The sequence below is a fragment of the Lytechinus variegatus genome, chromosome 9 (genome assembly GCF_018143015.1).
Source record: "Lytechinus variegatus isolate NC3 chromosome 9, Lvar_3.0, whole genome shotgun sequence".
Classification (NCBI taxonomy): domain Eukaryota; kingdom Metazoa; phylum Echinodermata; class Echinoidea; order Temnopleuroida; family Toxopneustidae; genus Lytechinus; species Lytechinus variegatus.
In genome coordinates, this window is record NC_054748.1 from 31,210,559 (window position 1) to 31,225,744 (window position 15,186).

The 15,186-nt window shown below is 36.6% G+C and overlaps 1 protein-coding gene across 1 annotated transcript; it reads left to right on the plus strand.

Annotated features, from left to right (window-relative positions):
• The first annotated feature begins 3,729 nt into the window (after positions 1-3,729).
• LOC121421779 (short-chain dehydrogenase/reductase family 16C member 6-like) lies at positions 3,730-14,528 on the plus strand. The gene is made up of 6 exons (XM_041616578.1): positions 3,730-4,074; positions 7,702-7,810; positions 8,747-8,879; positions 10,841-11,088; positions 12,526-12,642; positions 14,136-14,528. The coding sequence occupies exons 1-6, from the start codon at positions 3,858-3,860 to the stop codon at positions 14,224-14,226; spliced, it is 915 nt and encodes a 304-aa protein (XP_041472512.1). The 5' UTR covers positions 3,730-3,857; the 3' UTR covers positions 14,227-14,528.
• Positions 14,529-15,186: the final 658 nt, after the last annotated feature.

Below are 15,186 nucleotides of genomic sequence, written 5' to 3' on the forward strand. Positions count from 1 at the left end.
GTTGTATTATAAACAAAACTGTAAAAACTGTGGTGTTAAATCTGACACCAGTTGGCGTTTAATAACCGAGGATCAAACCCGGAGGTGTTAGAATTACACCCTAGAAATTGAACGTAACACCAAACAGTGTAATTTTTTTTACTACACTCTAAAAAAAGTTCATCCAATATTGGGTAAAATAGGAACATGCATGTTGGTTGGGTAGAAAGATACCCAATATGTTGTAAAATTTATGCAATGTTGCGTTGAAATAGCCCAATTTTGGGTAAAAAAATACCCAGCAAACATGCATGTTCCCTTTCTACCCAATTTGGGTAACATTTTATTCAGTGTTTTTAGAGTGAACAACCAAAGGTGTTGTAATAACACCCACATGTGTAAAACTAACGCCACCAATTTAACACCGGCGTAAATTAACTGGTGTGGTCCTCTATGTACACCGTTAATATCACAGTTTTAAGTCTTTCAAACAACAAAAGAAGATTAAAGCAGAAAACAAGTCGGTCACATGGTATCTCACGTGATGACAAATTGTAAATGTCAATAGATAGATAGTAGATCATTTTTGTCGAATTTATTTTTATACACTCTATCTTTGATAGATTCCAAAGAAGTAATTACTTTATGTGTTGTGTTATGAAAAATCTGTTATACATGAATGATTATGAATGCCAAAGAAAATCTAATCAACTTACTATTTTACATGCTTTATTCATAATACAGTATCCAGTCTTATAAATCATTTATCTTTTCGATTGTCACACAAAATATGTATTCATTTATCATTTTAATTGCATGAGTTTGTTAATTTGTTATTAATTCATGAATAAAATGCAGAAACTCCTGCTAAATAATCAAATCAAACTTATAAGATGAACAGTGTACTTTGGGTTGAAAAAAGGGAACTTCCATATTATTTTTCACTATGTACATAACATGATCATTTTACCTCCTTATTCCTTATTCACCGTAATAAATATCATAGATTTCCAATCAATCAAATTTTAAAATGAATCTTTCATATCTTTTTTAAAATTTAAATGAAAGTGGGCTCGTCGTGGTATAGTGGTTCTGACTCTCGCCTTTCAAACAGAGGGTAGTGGGTTCGATTTCTAGCCATGGCTTGTTTTCCTTCAGCAAGAAATTTATCCACTCTGTGCTGCACTCGACCCAGGTGAGGTGAATGGGTACCCAGAAGGATTAATTCCTTGAATGCAGGAGCGCTGAAAGCAGCTCGAGCTAAAACCGGGGTATGCGCCTCGGAATACTTAGTACTAGTAGATTGTTTTTACGTAGATGGCGCTATACAAATACCTATTATTATTATTATGAAACTCGAGGGTTTTGCTTAGAATTCATACAGAACGAAAGAGATTGATTTCACTATAGGAAACTAATTGTTTGATATTTTTCATTTATTTCATTAATTCTTTCTCTTGTGAAACAGGAGAAGCATATTCTCAAAAGTTCTTGCATACATCCATCCATTTTGATTCAGTGTTGTTTTAATTTATGCCGTTTTTTGCTGCTTTTGGTTCATTTTTCTGCTGTCGTTGTTGTGTTATTAAGTCTTATAATTGTCCATGGCCTGCGTCATGGTTTGACATTGGCGGCGGAAGCCAAAAAATTTAGGGGGTGTCCACCTGAAATTTTGGGATGGACACAGGTAAAAAATTGGACAAGCGTCCCAAAAAAGGTTATCAACCTAAATTTTAGGAGTTGCTAACTAAAACTTTTGACAAGCAAAAAAAAAAAAAAAAAGGTCATCAACCTAAATCTTAGGGGGGACAACACACGTTTCAGGGGGTCCACGTGAATTTAGGGGGGACGCAGGTAAAAAAAATTGACAAGCCAAAAAAAGGGTTATCAAAAAAAAAATTTAGGGAGGGACCGTCCCCCCCACCTAATATTTTTTTTTGGGGACACGTCCCCCCCCCCCCCGCTTCCTCCGCCTATGTGGTCTAGTATTCCTAAACGAAACACTTGTACCAACCTTTTCTTTTTATTACTTTGGGTTTTTCTCACGTTTCTTTATTTCCTGTGTGCGGGAGGGGGTGATAATAAACTTGCAATAAAAGTTAAAAGCTACTGGATTCATTCGATCTCATTGGCTGATTATACATTTGTTATATCGAGTCTTTACGAAACGGGACCCTAGAGCAACATCTTACAATAACTAGCCTGTTTTATAGCTTTGTGTGAATCCAACAAAATGCCATTAATTCTTTATTCAGTATTAAAACCATCAGTAATTTCATTACGTTGTGTCATATTGCGTAATTTTGTTGAAAATCTCAAATTATGACAAAAATTCTTTTTCAACCATTCATATCTATTCACTGTAAAAACTGTGGTGTTAAAACTGACACCAATTGGTGTTAATAGAGGACCACACCCTGAGGTGTTAAAATAACAACCTCGAGATTGAACATAACACCAAAGAGTGTAAATGTAACAACCATATGTGTTGTAATAACACCGAAAGGTGTAAAACTAACACCACCAATTTACCACTGGTGTAAAAAAAAACTGGTGTGGTCCTCTATGTACACCGGTTTTACACCACAGTTTTTGCTGTGTTGTTTTATTTTGCGTGCTCGTTTTTTTTTCTTTTTTTTGCCGATTCCGGTGCGTTTTTTCATCATATTATCAACTGTTTTTTTCAAATAAAACAAAATTTCTCACGAGCATGATATGGCCCACGCATTCCGGGCTGAAAATAATTACATCTAAAAATTAATGGAGGAAAATGCCGAAAATTTCATCAAAATCGGATAAAAAATAATTTCAAGTTTATGCACGTCGTGATGAATATTCATTAGGTGGGCGGGCTGATGATGTCACATCTCCACCTTCCATTTTCCATGTCAACATAACATCGTATTTTTTTCCCATCTTACACGTGTGGATGATATGTCTCCCTTATAATAACATAAGTTGCAGCAATATTAATATGCATTAAACTTGTCAATCCATTTTTTTAAAGGTTTTTTGGAGGAAAAAAAATTAATAAATATGATTGTGTGTAATAAATGGAAAAGAACCAGTGGGGATGTGACATAATCAGATGGCTCATTAAATATCCATGAGACATGCGTATTGAAATGTTTTACCGAAATAATGCAAATCTTTAGAATGTCATAATGTTATTACATAACTGATTTTTCTTAATCTGTTCAAATCATATATTCAGCCTGGAGTACCCCCCTTAAATTCATTTTCCATGTGTTTCTGCTTTATATTGGTAAGCCACAGCACGTAGCGCAATGACATGCTAAGCTTTATGAATAGTTGCGAACAAGCCCCCCCCCCCCCCCTTAAAAAAATCACCTAGCGATTCTTGTAGGCCGTACGTGGACTCTCTGAAACGGGGGGGGGGGGGGGCTGCACATGCATGAAACACGGTCTAGGCCGAGAAAAAAGTGGGACTGAAGCAATCCCCTTCATAGACTAGATGCATGAGCACTTATTTTGGATCGAAGCAAAAGGGGTAAAGGTAAAACGCTTGCCTGATGTCGTGCAAGAATATGGGTTTTAAAAATATAGGCTTGACGTGTTATCAAAGTCATAAAGTGTAAAGGCGGAAAGTAGTTGTGGAGGCTGGGGTCTTGATCAATGAACTCTCCCCTTCCACCCCCCCCCCCTCCCTCCCACGCCACCACCATCCCTCGCTGGTCAATCGTACCAAGACTGTACCACCACCTGTTCGATCAATTAGCATAGCCCTTGTGTATTGCATGCATTGGTGACGGATCTGTTACTGCATCATGGTAATGGAGTTGAAAGTGGGCGTTCTTCTTCTTCAAAACTCTCTGTACTAGTTCTTTTTTAGTTCATTATACCATCTTCTGTTCAAAATGTTGCGAGAAATAGTTGAACTACTTTACTTCCTTATTCGTGTTACGTTTGCGTATTTAAAGGCTTTTTATCGCTTGTTTGTCAGTCCATCCAAAGTTCCTGTCCGTGGGCGGGTCGTCGTAATTACTGGTAGCGGTAGCGGGCTGGGCCGGGAGCTAGCCCTTCGCTTTGCCGCTAAAGGAGCCCGGCTCGCACTCTGGGATATCAGCGTATCAGGTGAGTTACTAGAAGCTAAACTAGTGTAGCTTCGTCTATACCTCTCAATTTTCCTCCACTATATTTCGGCCTACTTTTCTGATATTTGGGATTTTAAACAAATTGATAAGTTTTTTCTTTCTTTTATATCATTTTGATACTTGCATTTTTGGAATCACATTTTATTTTTGACAACTAACTTGTCTAACGTTAGCCATGTTAGTCTCATTTAGTACGGTAATTAGATGAAGAATAACTGCAAATCAGTCAAAATCAATGAAATATTGCACTCATTTTTGTGATGTTTTAATCTTTTGTTCCATTTAGACATGAAGTCCTGATCAAGTGCACCAGAAGCAATTCTGGATTTTGGGGAATTATTCTTGGGCCGAATTTGGGGAGATGGGTAGCAGGGGGGGGGGGGGGGAATCGAGTCGCTCATTGCACAAATTGCCCCTCCCACATGATTCAATGCTGCTTGTAGAACAAAAATTGTATTTCTATAGAAACATACACAGTGAAAAAAATAGGATTTTGTACAATTTTATCTTCCCAAATATTTTTTTTCATTATGTTTTTTTGTTTTTTTAAATGGTGATTCTGTTTTGGGGTTTTGTGTTAACAATTGCAGGATTCTTTGAGGCAGACCCCCCCCCCAAAAAAAAATATATACATTATGAAAAATACGAGACATTTGGCTTCCTCCTGCTCGTACGCACGGGCGTCCGTCGATATAACACATGATATTTTTATGAAAATATGCACCCTTTTTCTTAAAAGTTGATGGAGAGGGGGGAAAATTAATTGTATCAAGTCGGGGTATTCAGTAATGAGTACAGGAGAAACTATATTTCACTGATTTTCATGATTCATCCCATTTGATTAACTCATCTATTCGTGTTTTGGGGCTAATCTTTCCCTTACGCATTGCTTTTTGGCAGAAGTTCTATGGAAAATGCACCTTTTTTCACACAAACTTTGAGACACTCTGTATTCATTCCCCCATTGCTCGAGAATGAATGGGCAGTTAACGACGGGGTGAAAGATTTATTGAAGAATGGAATGTATATTTCATGAAAATGAAAGCCATTTCCCCATTGGATGTTATCTTCAATACGTGTTTTTTAGATGAAGTTAGTTGTCGAATAGGCTCTCCTGGCATTTGAGGTATCTATCGGTGACGTCACTCAGGATGGTCATGCCTGAACCATCGGCCGGGCTGGGGTCGCAATGGTAGTATGATTTATGCATAATGCACTCGATATATACAATAATCTTGTCCTCCCGTTCAAATGAATGTGAAACTCATATAATTTTCATCAGAGCATTCAACAGGAGTACTGTAGTACACATTTCTTTGTTATAAGTGAATTAAAGTCCCTCCAGTGAGTTTGATCACCCCTATTGTGAAAATGTATCACCCCTAAGTTGTAACACAGTCAGCTGTTTGCACTCAGGGTCACTCCGTAACCTAAGTGTGGGTTCAAGAGTTGTACACGATTTTCTGTCTCATTTAGGCAGAAATCTTTCATAATGTTTCTAGAGCGTATTCTCTTTCTTCCCCCTTCTTTCACAATCTTCACACAACTCTCCAAAACCTTAACATCTTGTGTAGCTCCCTCTTTAGTAAATTCAACTGAGATCAGCAATCTCTGACATTAACCAAGGAAGGCAGGGGGGCCTTGAGAGAGATTACAGGGGGGGGGGCTTGGGGGTAAAAATGTGTTTGCCCCCACAATTTTTTGACAACCCCCATCCCCCAATATCGCCTTCTTTACGGTGCCCCTGCTTCTGACATCGTTAAAATGTTTTCCTCCTAGATAAGCTGTTCATTTGTTTGAATTGCTGTCTGTATTTTGCTTTCAGGGACAAACAAAGGTCAATTTTTCTGATAAAATCAGTTTCGATATCTGTGTATTGCTAAAATGTACATGGAGTATTTTGGTTTTATCTGTTTACTTTGTTTCACCTTGAAATTAGGCTATACAGCATGTATTGGATAGTATGAATCTCATTTAATAGGCCAGGGGCATTTCATGTAAGATTTTTCACCAATGTGTGTGTGTGTGTGTATTTGAGTTTTGTCAGACATGTATCAATCAGATATGATTATACGTCTGGGACCGACCATTTACGTCACCATCCGAAAGACGTGACCAGGGCTCGAACCTCTGCATCAATCTGTAACTTCCCCACAGCTTGGATTACAGGCGCACACCACAACGCCCAGTTGTGCTGTGCTGTAGGCTAATCAATTAAGAGTCAATATGTATTTCAATCTTGGTTAATACTAATCAGATCCAAAGATTTTATGTAGAAATATAAATAATGTGTTATATTTGATATACATGTACTAGTACGTTGAGAATTTATATTCTTAATCTTATTCTTACGATAATTAATCTTAGAAATGATCATATATCACTGGCACAGTAGCCTGTGATATGTGACACATGTTAAGGGGAAGTTCACCTGAAAAAAAGTTTATTTTAAAAATAGCAGAAAAATAATAAAAAATATTGCCGAAAGTTTGAGAAAAATTCATCAAATAATTAAAAAGCTATTAGAATTTCAATTATTTGATTTGTGACGTCATATGCGAGCAGCATTCATACATAGCGAGTGGTAAAAAATCAATGAAATGTCATTTTCTCAGAAAATTGAAAATGTTTTTCACTGTAACTTTTTTATATCAATAGACAAATCATTTCACACCCGATCATGAATAGAAAACAAAATTAAGTCATCAGGAACCATACAAAATTTGAAATTCATGCATTTTATATTGCATAACACGTGGGGCATTTGCTTGTTTATGACGTCACAAATCCAAAATATTGAACTCTAATAACTTTCTTACTCTTTAACAGATTTTCCTCAAACCTTCACCAATATTTTTACTATTTTTTCTGCTATTGTAACAAAGTTTTCTTCAGGGTGAACTTCCCTTTAATACCATCTGTGTGTGTTTCGTGTTAGTGTGAATCATCTCTGTATCTGGCTCCATGAAAAATACGCAATCTCATGTTAAAGATTAGGTCAGGGGGGTGTTTCACAAAGATTTAAGTATGACTTAGAGTCGCACTTAAATGTCTTGTTGCGCGCAGTATAAAAGGTGTGACAGCATTGGTCAGATCATGCCAAGAGGACGCGCACTACTGCGTATTGATCAATAAGATTGCGCGTTGCTTATAATGTACGCGTCAACATTTAAGTGCGACCTAAGTCATACTTAAATCTTTGTGAAACACCCCCCTGTAGTGGTAACGATCTCAAAATGAGTTTGAACAGAATCCTATAAAATTACCACTTAGTGTTTGTATGTATAAATAAAAAAATATGTGCCAAACTTCTCCGGAAGAAAATGCGTAATTGCTGAGAAATGAGTCAAATAAGCTCAGAATTCCGTCAAATTTCGGGTATTTTTCGAAGCAATATTGATACACTTTCCCACATATGCTTTTCTGTGTAAATCATCAGAATTATCAATTTGAGTTTTGACCTAAGATTTCATGATTTTACAAAGATAAAACTTCAATGTACCAGAAATAGATGTATGATAATTTTTTGACAATTAACCTTGAATTAAAAGACTTTCTCATGAAAAAATTGTTTTCTGCAACTACTGGTTTCTACCTTTAATTTTAGGCAACAAGAAAACCGCTGAATTAATCCAGTCCGAGACTCCAGATGCCGAGATTCATCTCTACACAGTAGATGTCACAGATATAGAACTTGTGAAAACATCTGCTTTAAGGTAAGTAAGTACCGGGGGCGGGGTCAGATGGGGGATGTGTCATGGTCTAGTGGCTCCGACACTTGTAGACCTTTTAATCAGACGGTCTTCGGTTCAAATCCGAGTCATTGCATTTCCTCAAGCAAGAAATTTATCAAGATTGTGCTGCACCTAACCCGGGTGAGGTGAATGGGTACTCAGCAGGGTCTATTTATAAGTCAAAGCCAGGGTAGTATTATTTTAATTCTGGTCACTCCCAGGGGAGGGGACGGGGGGGGGGTATTGTGGACTCCCTTAAAATTTGCACAATGGTAGAAAATTAGTAATCTACATAGTTCCATCTTCAGTAAATTTCACTAAATTCATATATTTTATTTAATATAAAGCAATTATGCTTATTTATTCATAAAATCATAATGTTTTTTTTAATTCTCAAAATCAAGCTCGTAGAATGCCAATCTTTGGTGTGTATGTATTTTATTCATAGCTTTCCAAAGAATTGTTGATGACAAAAAATCCTGGTACCAAGATTGATTTCTTTATGTATTTTATTGTTTTTAATGTCATATAAATTGTTTTTGTTTCTTTTTCTCCTTTTTTTTGGACAGATTTGTTGATGATATTATTTTGATTACAAATTGCATCAAATGAAATTACTGGGGTCATCAAAATTAAATTACTCACACATTTATGAATTTTTGTACAAAACACACGTACATGTAATCACTTTTTTGAGCAATTTGGTCTGACTTGCATTTGCATAATGTTTCTTAATTTTGTTTCCGCGTACCCAGGTGTTGCAAATTTGGTCTCCAAATTTGCACGGTACAGAATTCATCCAGTGGCGCTGTCAAAAATTTTGTGTGTCAGATTTATTGCAAAAAATGTTGAGGCCCCCCCCCCTTCCCTGGAATATAGGGTTAATCTTTTGTTTTTTGTTTTTTATGAATTGTGCAGGGTAAGAAGTGAAATAGGAGACGTTCACATGCTAATCAACAATGCTGGAGTATTGGTCGGAGAGTCTTTACTAGAGCTCAGGAATGATGACATCAGACGGACCATTGAAATCAACCTCCTATCTGTGTTCTGGGTAATGAGCATTTCTGTTGCCTTTAACTCATTGCGTACTGGAAATGGGTGACCCCTGTACAAACCCTATGGGAATCACAGAGTTTGGTAGTTGATGAGTTAAATAGGAACTCTTCTACTGTACATTTAATGAAAATTGATAATGATATGCAACATTCATATAGCGCTTGATATTAAAATTCTAAGTGCTGCATACCGTACTACTACCCCGGCTTTACAACAAATACCCTGATTGGAATCTCAAGCAATCAAGGAAGTATTCCTACATATACTGCATGGATACTCATTTGGTAAATTGCCAATTCGTCCACTGCCAACTCGTCCACTCACCACATGGTCTACCTCCATTTAGTCTAACTGCCATTCCGTCCATCAACATTTCGTCTAACAACCATTTGGTCCAATGACCATTTGGCCCAATCACCATTTGGTCCAATCATCACTTTGTTTTATCACCATTTCTTCTATTACCATTTTGTCTAATAACCAGTTGGTCTAATACCCATTTTCTTTTCATTCATTTTGCACAATTTAAACTTTAGTTTAATTAGACCAAATGGTATATGGACTAAATGGCTATTGGACCAACTGGTTATTAGACGGAATGGCAATAGACTATTAATGAAAGTAGACCGTGTGGTGATTAGACGAACTGATGGTAGACCAAATTAGGTTAGACGAGTTGGCAATCGTACAATAGACGAATTAGAAATAACCACTTATTTATTATGCCTGGGTGGAGAGTAGCAAATGCAGATAAACGCTTTGCCAAAGGACGTAAGTGAAATTAACCACTTATTTATTACGCCTGGGTGAAGAGTGGCAAATGTTAATGCTTTGCCAAAGGACCTGAGTACTGCGATGGAATTCAAACCCCTTACCATGTGGTTCAAATGGCAGATTTAGAAAAGTTCTTAGAAGTTTATTTTTTTATTTATGATGTCTTATGTGAGCTGCTTTCCATGTATTGTGAATAAAAAATATGAATGCAATGTCATTTTCTCAAAAAGTTTTAAATGGTTTTTATTGTACCTTCAGTTCACGAATAGACAAATCATTTCTCACCTGCTGAATGAAAATAATATTATAGACATCATGAACCATTGAAAATTGAAATTTATGCATTTTATTTTATGGAACATGTTTGGCAGCTGCTCTTATATGACGTCACAAATCACAAACCTAACATTCTAATAACTTTCTTAATCTTTTTGGATTTTTCTCAAAACTTCACCAAAATATTTTTTTACTTTTTTTCTAGTATTTTTACAGCAAACCTTTCATCAGGGCAGAGCTACCAAGCATTTTGAACTCTTGTTCATCCCCTCAAAACTCTGTCTCACGCAACTATCACAGCCTATCCTCATGTACATTGTACACAATGTCTGTGATCTCACTCAGATTTACAGAAAATCTCACGCAGAGCTGGTCTATGAACTTGGCATCTCTGTTAGGGTTAACTTCCCCTTTTAAAATGAAAAGATTGAATTAATCCAAGGCTATGGACTTTGATGCCTTGTTGACTGGCCTTGGCACCTCTCTCATTGGTCTCGTGGTCTAGTGGTTATGACTCTCCTCTGTCAATCTTAGGGACAGGGGTTCAATTCCAAGCCACAGTGTGTTTTCCTTCAGCAAGAAATTTAGCCATATTGTGTTGCACTCAACCCAGGTGAATGGGTAGCTGGTAGGAATTTATTTCTTGAAACGCAGTGCGGGTAACAGCTGCACTGCTAAAGCCAGAGTTATTATGCTGCCATGACTGTAGTGCGTAGAGACTTCCAAAAGTCATTATTATTATTGGAGAAATGTTATGCCCTTTTTGCACTTTTTTACATTTCTTGTGTAACATAAAAATGTACCCTACAGAAAGATGTCCTTGCCCTAAAAATTTTCATATCAAGGCTGTGAAGGATAACCGGTACCCCTTCATGATAACTGTACCTTATCACTTTTCTTTCCCAGACACTACGTGCATTCTTGCCAGGGATGCTGGAGTCCAATTCTGGCCACATCGTGACGACCTGCTCAGCAGGCGGTCAGAACGCGATGCATCGGCTCACCGATTACTGCGCCTCTAAGTTTGGCATCTTTGGTCTCGACGAGGCGTTGGAATCAGAGCTAAGGGACGTCTATCACAAGACCGGTATCAAGCAGACCCTCATCTGTCCTCACTTTCTGGATACTGGTATGATACATTCCATCTCTGCAAGGTAAGGGGCTTGTTTCACTGATATTGAGTGATGTTAAAGGTAAATGCCAGTTGTGGTAACGATATCAAAATGAGTTCGTACAGAATGCAATGAAATGACCACCAAAGTGTCTGTTTGTATAAATAAAAAATATGTGCCAAAGGATTCTGGAAGAAATTGCTGAGAAATTAGCAAATAAGCACAGGATTCGGGTCAAGCGTCGGGCTGACATTCAGAGCAGTTATAATACACTGTCCCACGTGCGCTTATCTGTGTTGGTGATCTTCAGTGTGAACATTTTTCAGCGTAGATTTCAAGATTTCACAAAGTTCAGTTTATGTAACTGTACCAGATCTAGATCCTCGATGATATACTGACAATTAAGCCTGGTTTTACAGACTTTCTCATGAAATCAGTGTTTACTGCAACTACTGGTATTTCTCTTTAAATTGAAATGAAAAATACTGCCATGTCGGATGGGATACATAAATAATGGAAGAGACGGAGGAGAAAAAACAAACAAAAGCATGGAATTGCACGCTAGTTGAGATCTGGGCCCCCGTCTTATAAAGATATAAGATTGATCCAATTGCTCGTAACTCTATGGAAATCAAGTGTCATAATTTTTTTCTACTGGAGATTTGCAAAATGTCCTTTGTGAACAAAGGAGAGCACACCAAATTGTCAAGAAATCAGTGAATTCATGGATAAACGTTCATATCTAGAGAAAATTTTGAACAAACATGTATTTTATATGTTGACTTTGCTGGCTTTCCATAGTTGCGATTGATCGGATCAATCACAGCTATGGACGGCCAGCAACGTCAACATCTAGAATGCAAATTTGTTCCAAATATTTTCTAGATATACATACATTCATCATTCTCTTGAAGATTCTCTGTGATTCTCTTTGTTTACTAAGGATATTGTGCAAATTTCCTGTAGAAAAAAATATGGTATGGATGGATTTCCGTACAGTTTAAATTGATTGGATCAATCGCAACTCTTTGTAAGACAGGCCCGTGGTGATGATGTTGTAGGTAGCATTATATAGTAAATTAGATCCAATTGAAAGGCACAGGTGATGTCAAAACAACTGATAATAGTAATTAATATAATGGCTGGTATTCTGTAATCAGGTTTAACTTAGACCATGGTCTAACTCTGTGCTAAAATTATGGGGAGCCAAAAATTAAAAAATTCTATGTATAATTGAATAATTCTAATGTTGTAGATTTTGCTTCATTTTGCTTTCATAATGAAGAAAATTACTGCAGTTATAATTCCCAGACAATTATGAACAATTAGGGTGTCATAAACGCATATGAGTTTATAATTAAACTGAAAGTGTACTGTCAAGGATTTATGCTCTCCATAGTTAAACCACAGCTTTAAAATAGGGTTTAATTTAAACCCAAGTTCAGAATACGGGCAAATCCATTTTGTCTTTTCTTTCAGGGGGATTGCAATGAACAAAACAGACGATGCAGCAGATTATATCTTTGATGGAATCCTGAGGCAAAAACGTTATATCTACTTCCCAAGGATATTCTCATTAGCACCTACATTGAAAGAGTAAGTTAATATTTTGTTATATTGGTATGACTAGAATATTCACATTTGCACCAACAGTCAAAGAGTAGGTTTATATTTTGTTGTATGGGTATGATTAGGATATTCACACTACCATCAACACTTGGGTATGGTATGATTATGATGTTTGCATCAGCACTTACAGTCAGAGTAACTTTATATGTTTTGTTGTATGTATTAGTAGAATATTCACATTAGCACAAACAGTCAAAGAGAAAGTTCTGCATTGTCTTGTTTAGGGTATGAACTGTTTATAAGCCAAATTATCATTTGATAATAAAGTGGGGAAATGCCAACATCTTGACATTATACTACTGTGAATTAGAATTATATTTATTGGGTATTACTATATTAGACCAAGTTAAATGTAGACCAAATATCATTTAGAGCAAATTGATAATGGAATAAATGTATGTTGCCCATATGAGACTCTACGGGTAGTACATTCTGATAATTAAACATTAGTTTAACCCTAGTCTAAACTAGGATTTTAATTAACCCTTCTATGGAATGCTGACTTTATGATATTTCTTCCATATTTGTGGCAATTATAATGTACCAATGTTTTCCCTAAGACTCATGATATTTTGTGTATTTCCTTATGCTCCCAATTTCATGACTCAATTAGTTTTTGACATCTTTTTGTAGCAGGATAAGAATATATTTGAATTGGTTTGAAGTTGACAACTGGCACTCTATAAAAGTGTGGTCTAATATATATGATATATGATATATGATATATGATATTTTGTGTATTTCCTTATGCTCCCAATTTCATGACTCAATTAGTTTTTGACATCTTTTTGCAGCAGGATAAGAATATTTGATAAATAAGTTGACAACTGGCACTCCATAAAAGTGTGGTCTAATTCAGCCCATGTATAGGGCACACAGGACTAATTCATTTCCATAGACTTGTGTGTTAATTAAAGTGGCACTTGAAATGAATTCGTAAAAAATAAGGAGGAAATTTGAGGGTTGAATGTTTACTACCAGTGGATAGGGTAAATGTCTGACATTCCATATCTCACCAGAAAAGGGTACCTCGACCAGCTCATTTTAAAAATAAATCAGCATTTATGGAGACTACACCTGACGGGATCAAAATCATAACTTGAGAGAGTAAAATGACCATAATACTTCCGCCAGTAAAAATATAGTTCCATAGTGATGATATATCTTTCCAATTTGGAAAAAGTAAGTTCAGTAGGTACCGTCCCTAGTATCAGTGTTAGATTGTCAATCATATTCATTTTTTCAATCAGCTATATCAAATTTAAAAATTGAGCAATGGGTTGGGTCGAATGAATATCTTTTGCCTGCCAGTTGTGATTAGGCCCGTGCAACCTGTAGCTACACCATGGCTATCATAATACATGTACCACCTACTAAGAAGTAGATCTACTGCTAGTAGACATAGTGAATATAAGTTATGGATTTATGTATATGTTCTGGTTCTGTTTCAATGTCCGTAGGTTACTTCCCCATGAAGGCCGGCTTGCTCTTTTAGACTTCATTCAGACTAAGATTCCTTCCCAGAGTGTGAACAGACCCCATTACGATTGACTGTCCACATGATGATACCAGGGTGACATCTTGCACTTCTAGACTTCATTCAGATTCAATTACTTCACAGAGTGTGGACAGACCCCATTACGATTGACTGTCCACATGATGATACCAGGTTGACATTTTGCACTTCTAGACTTCATTCAGACTAAGATTCCTTCACAGAGTGTGAACAGACCCCATGAAGATTGACTGTACATGGTAATACCAGGGTAACTTCTTTCACTTATAATCCTGTATTCTGAAGTCGGGTTTAATTTTAACTCTGGTTTTAAGTTGTGGTTTGACTATGGAAAGCCAGTTGTTACATAAACCTCTAACAGTAGAGGTTCAACGTAGTTTGACTCCCAAAACATTATTAACTGCCTGGGAAGGATTAGTATGACAGTTTGGCGTTTACTAGCAAAATGCTATCCTGCCGAGTTCCTACGGGAGTTACCACAAAGAGAAACAGAAACACAAACAGTTGTTTTCACCATTCAAGAATTATTAAAGAGCACAGTAAACATGAGAAGGATACACTGTAAACAAAACATTTGGCTTCCATAATTTTAGCAGAGTTAGACCATGGTCTAAGTAAAACCCGACTGTAGAATGCGGGCCATAGACTTAATTCAGACTAAGATTCCTTCACAGAGTGTGAACAGACCCATAAAGATTGACTGTTCACATTATAGTGCTAGGGTGCTAAATGGTTTTCTTCCAACATTTTCATCCCTGTGTCGAAAAAAGGGTTTATTCTATCAAAGACTACACATCATGTACAGCGCTTTGTAACTTTTGAAAGAGCACTTAATAGGAAGTAATTATTATTTTCATTTATTATCATAAATATTCATGAAAACAAATTGTAAAGCTACATGTATAAAGCAATTTGCAACATCTCAATCAAGTCGTCAGCTGAGTCATTGGGCTTGCAATAGCAAGGTTTGGGGTTCATATCCAAGTATGGGTATT

Coding starts and splice junctions, on each gene's coding strand:
- LOC121421779 (XM_041616578.1), top strand. CDS start 3,858: ATGTTGCGAGAAATAGTTGAACTACTTTACTTCCTTATTCGTGTTACG. Junction 4,075..7,701: donor CTGGGATATCAGCGTATCAG/GTGAGTTACTAG, acceptor CTTTAATTTTAG/GCAACAAGAAAACCGCTGAA. Junction 7,811..8,746: donor GTGAAAACATCTGCTTTAAG/GTAAGTAAGTAC, acceptor TGAATTGTGCAG/GGTAAGAAGTGAAATAGGAG.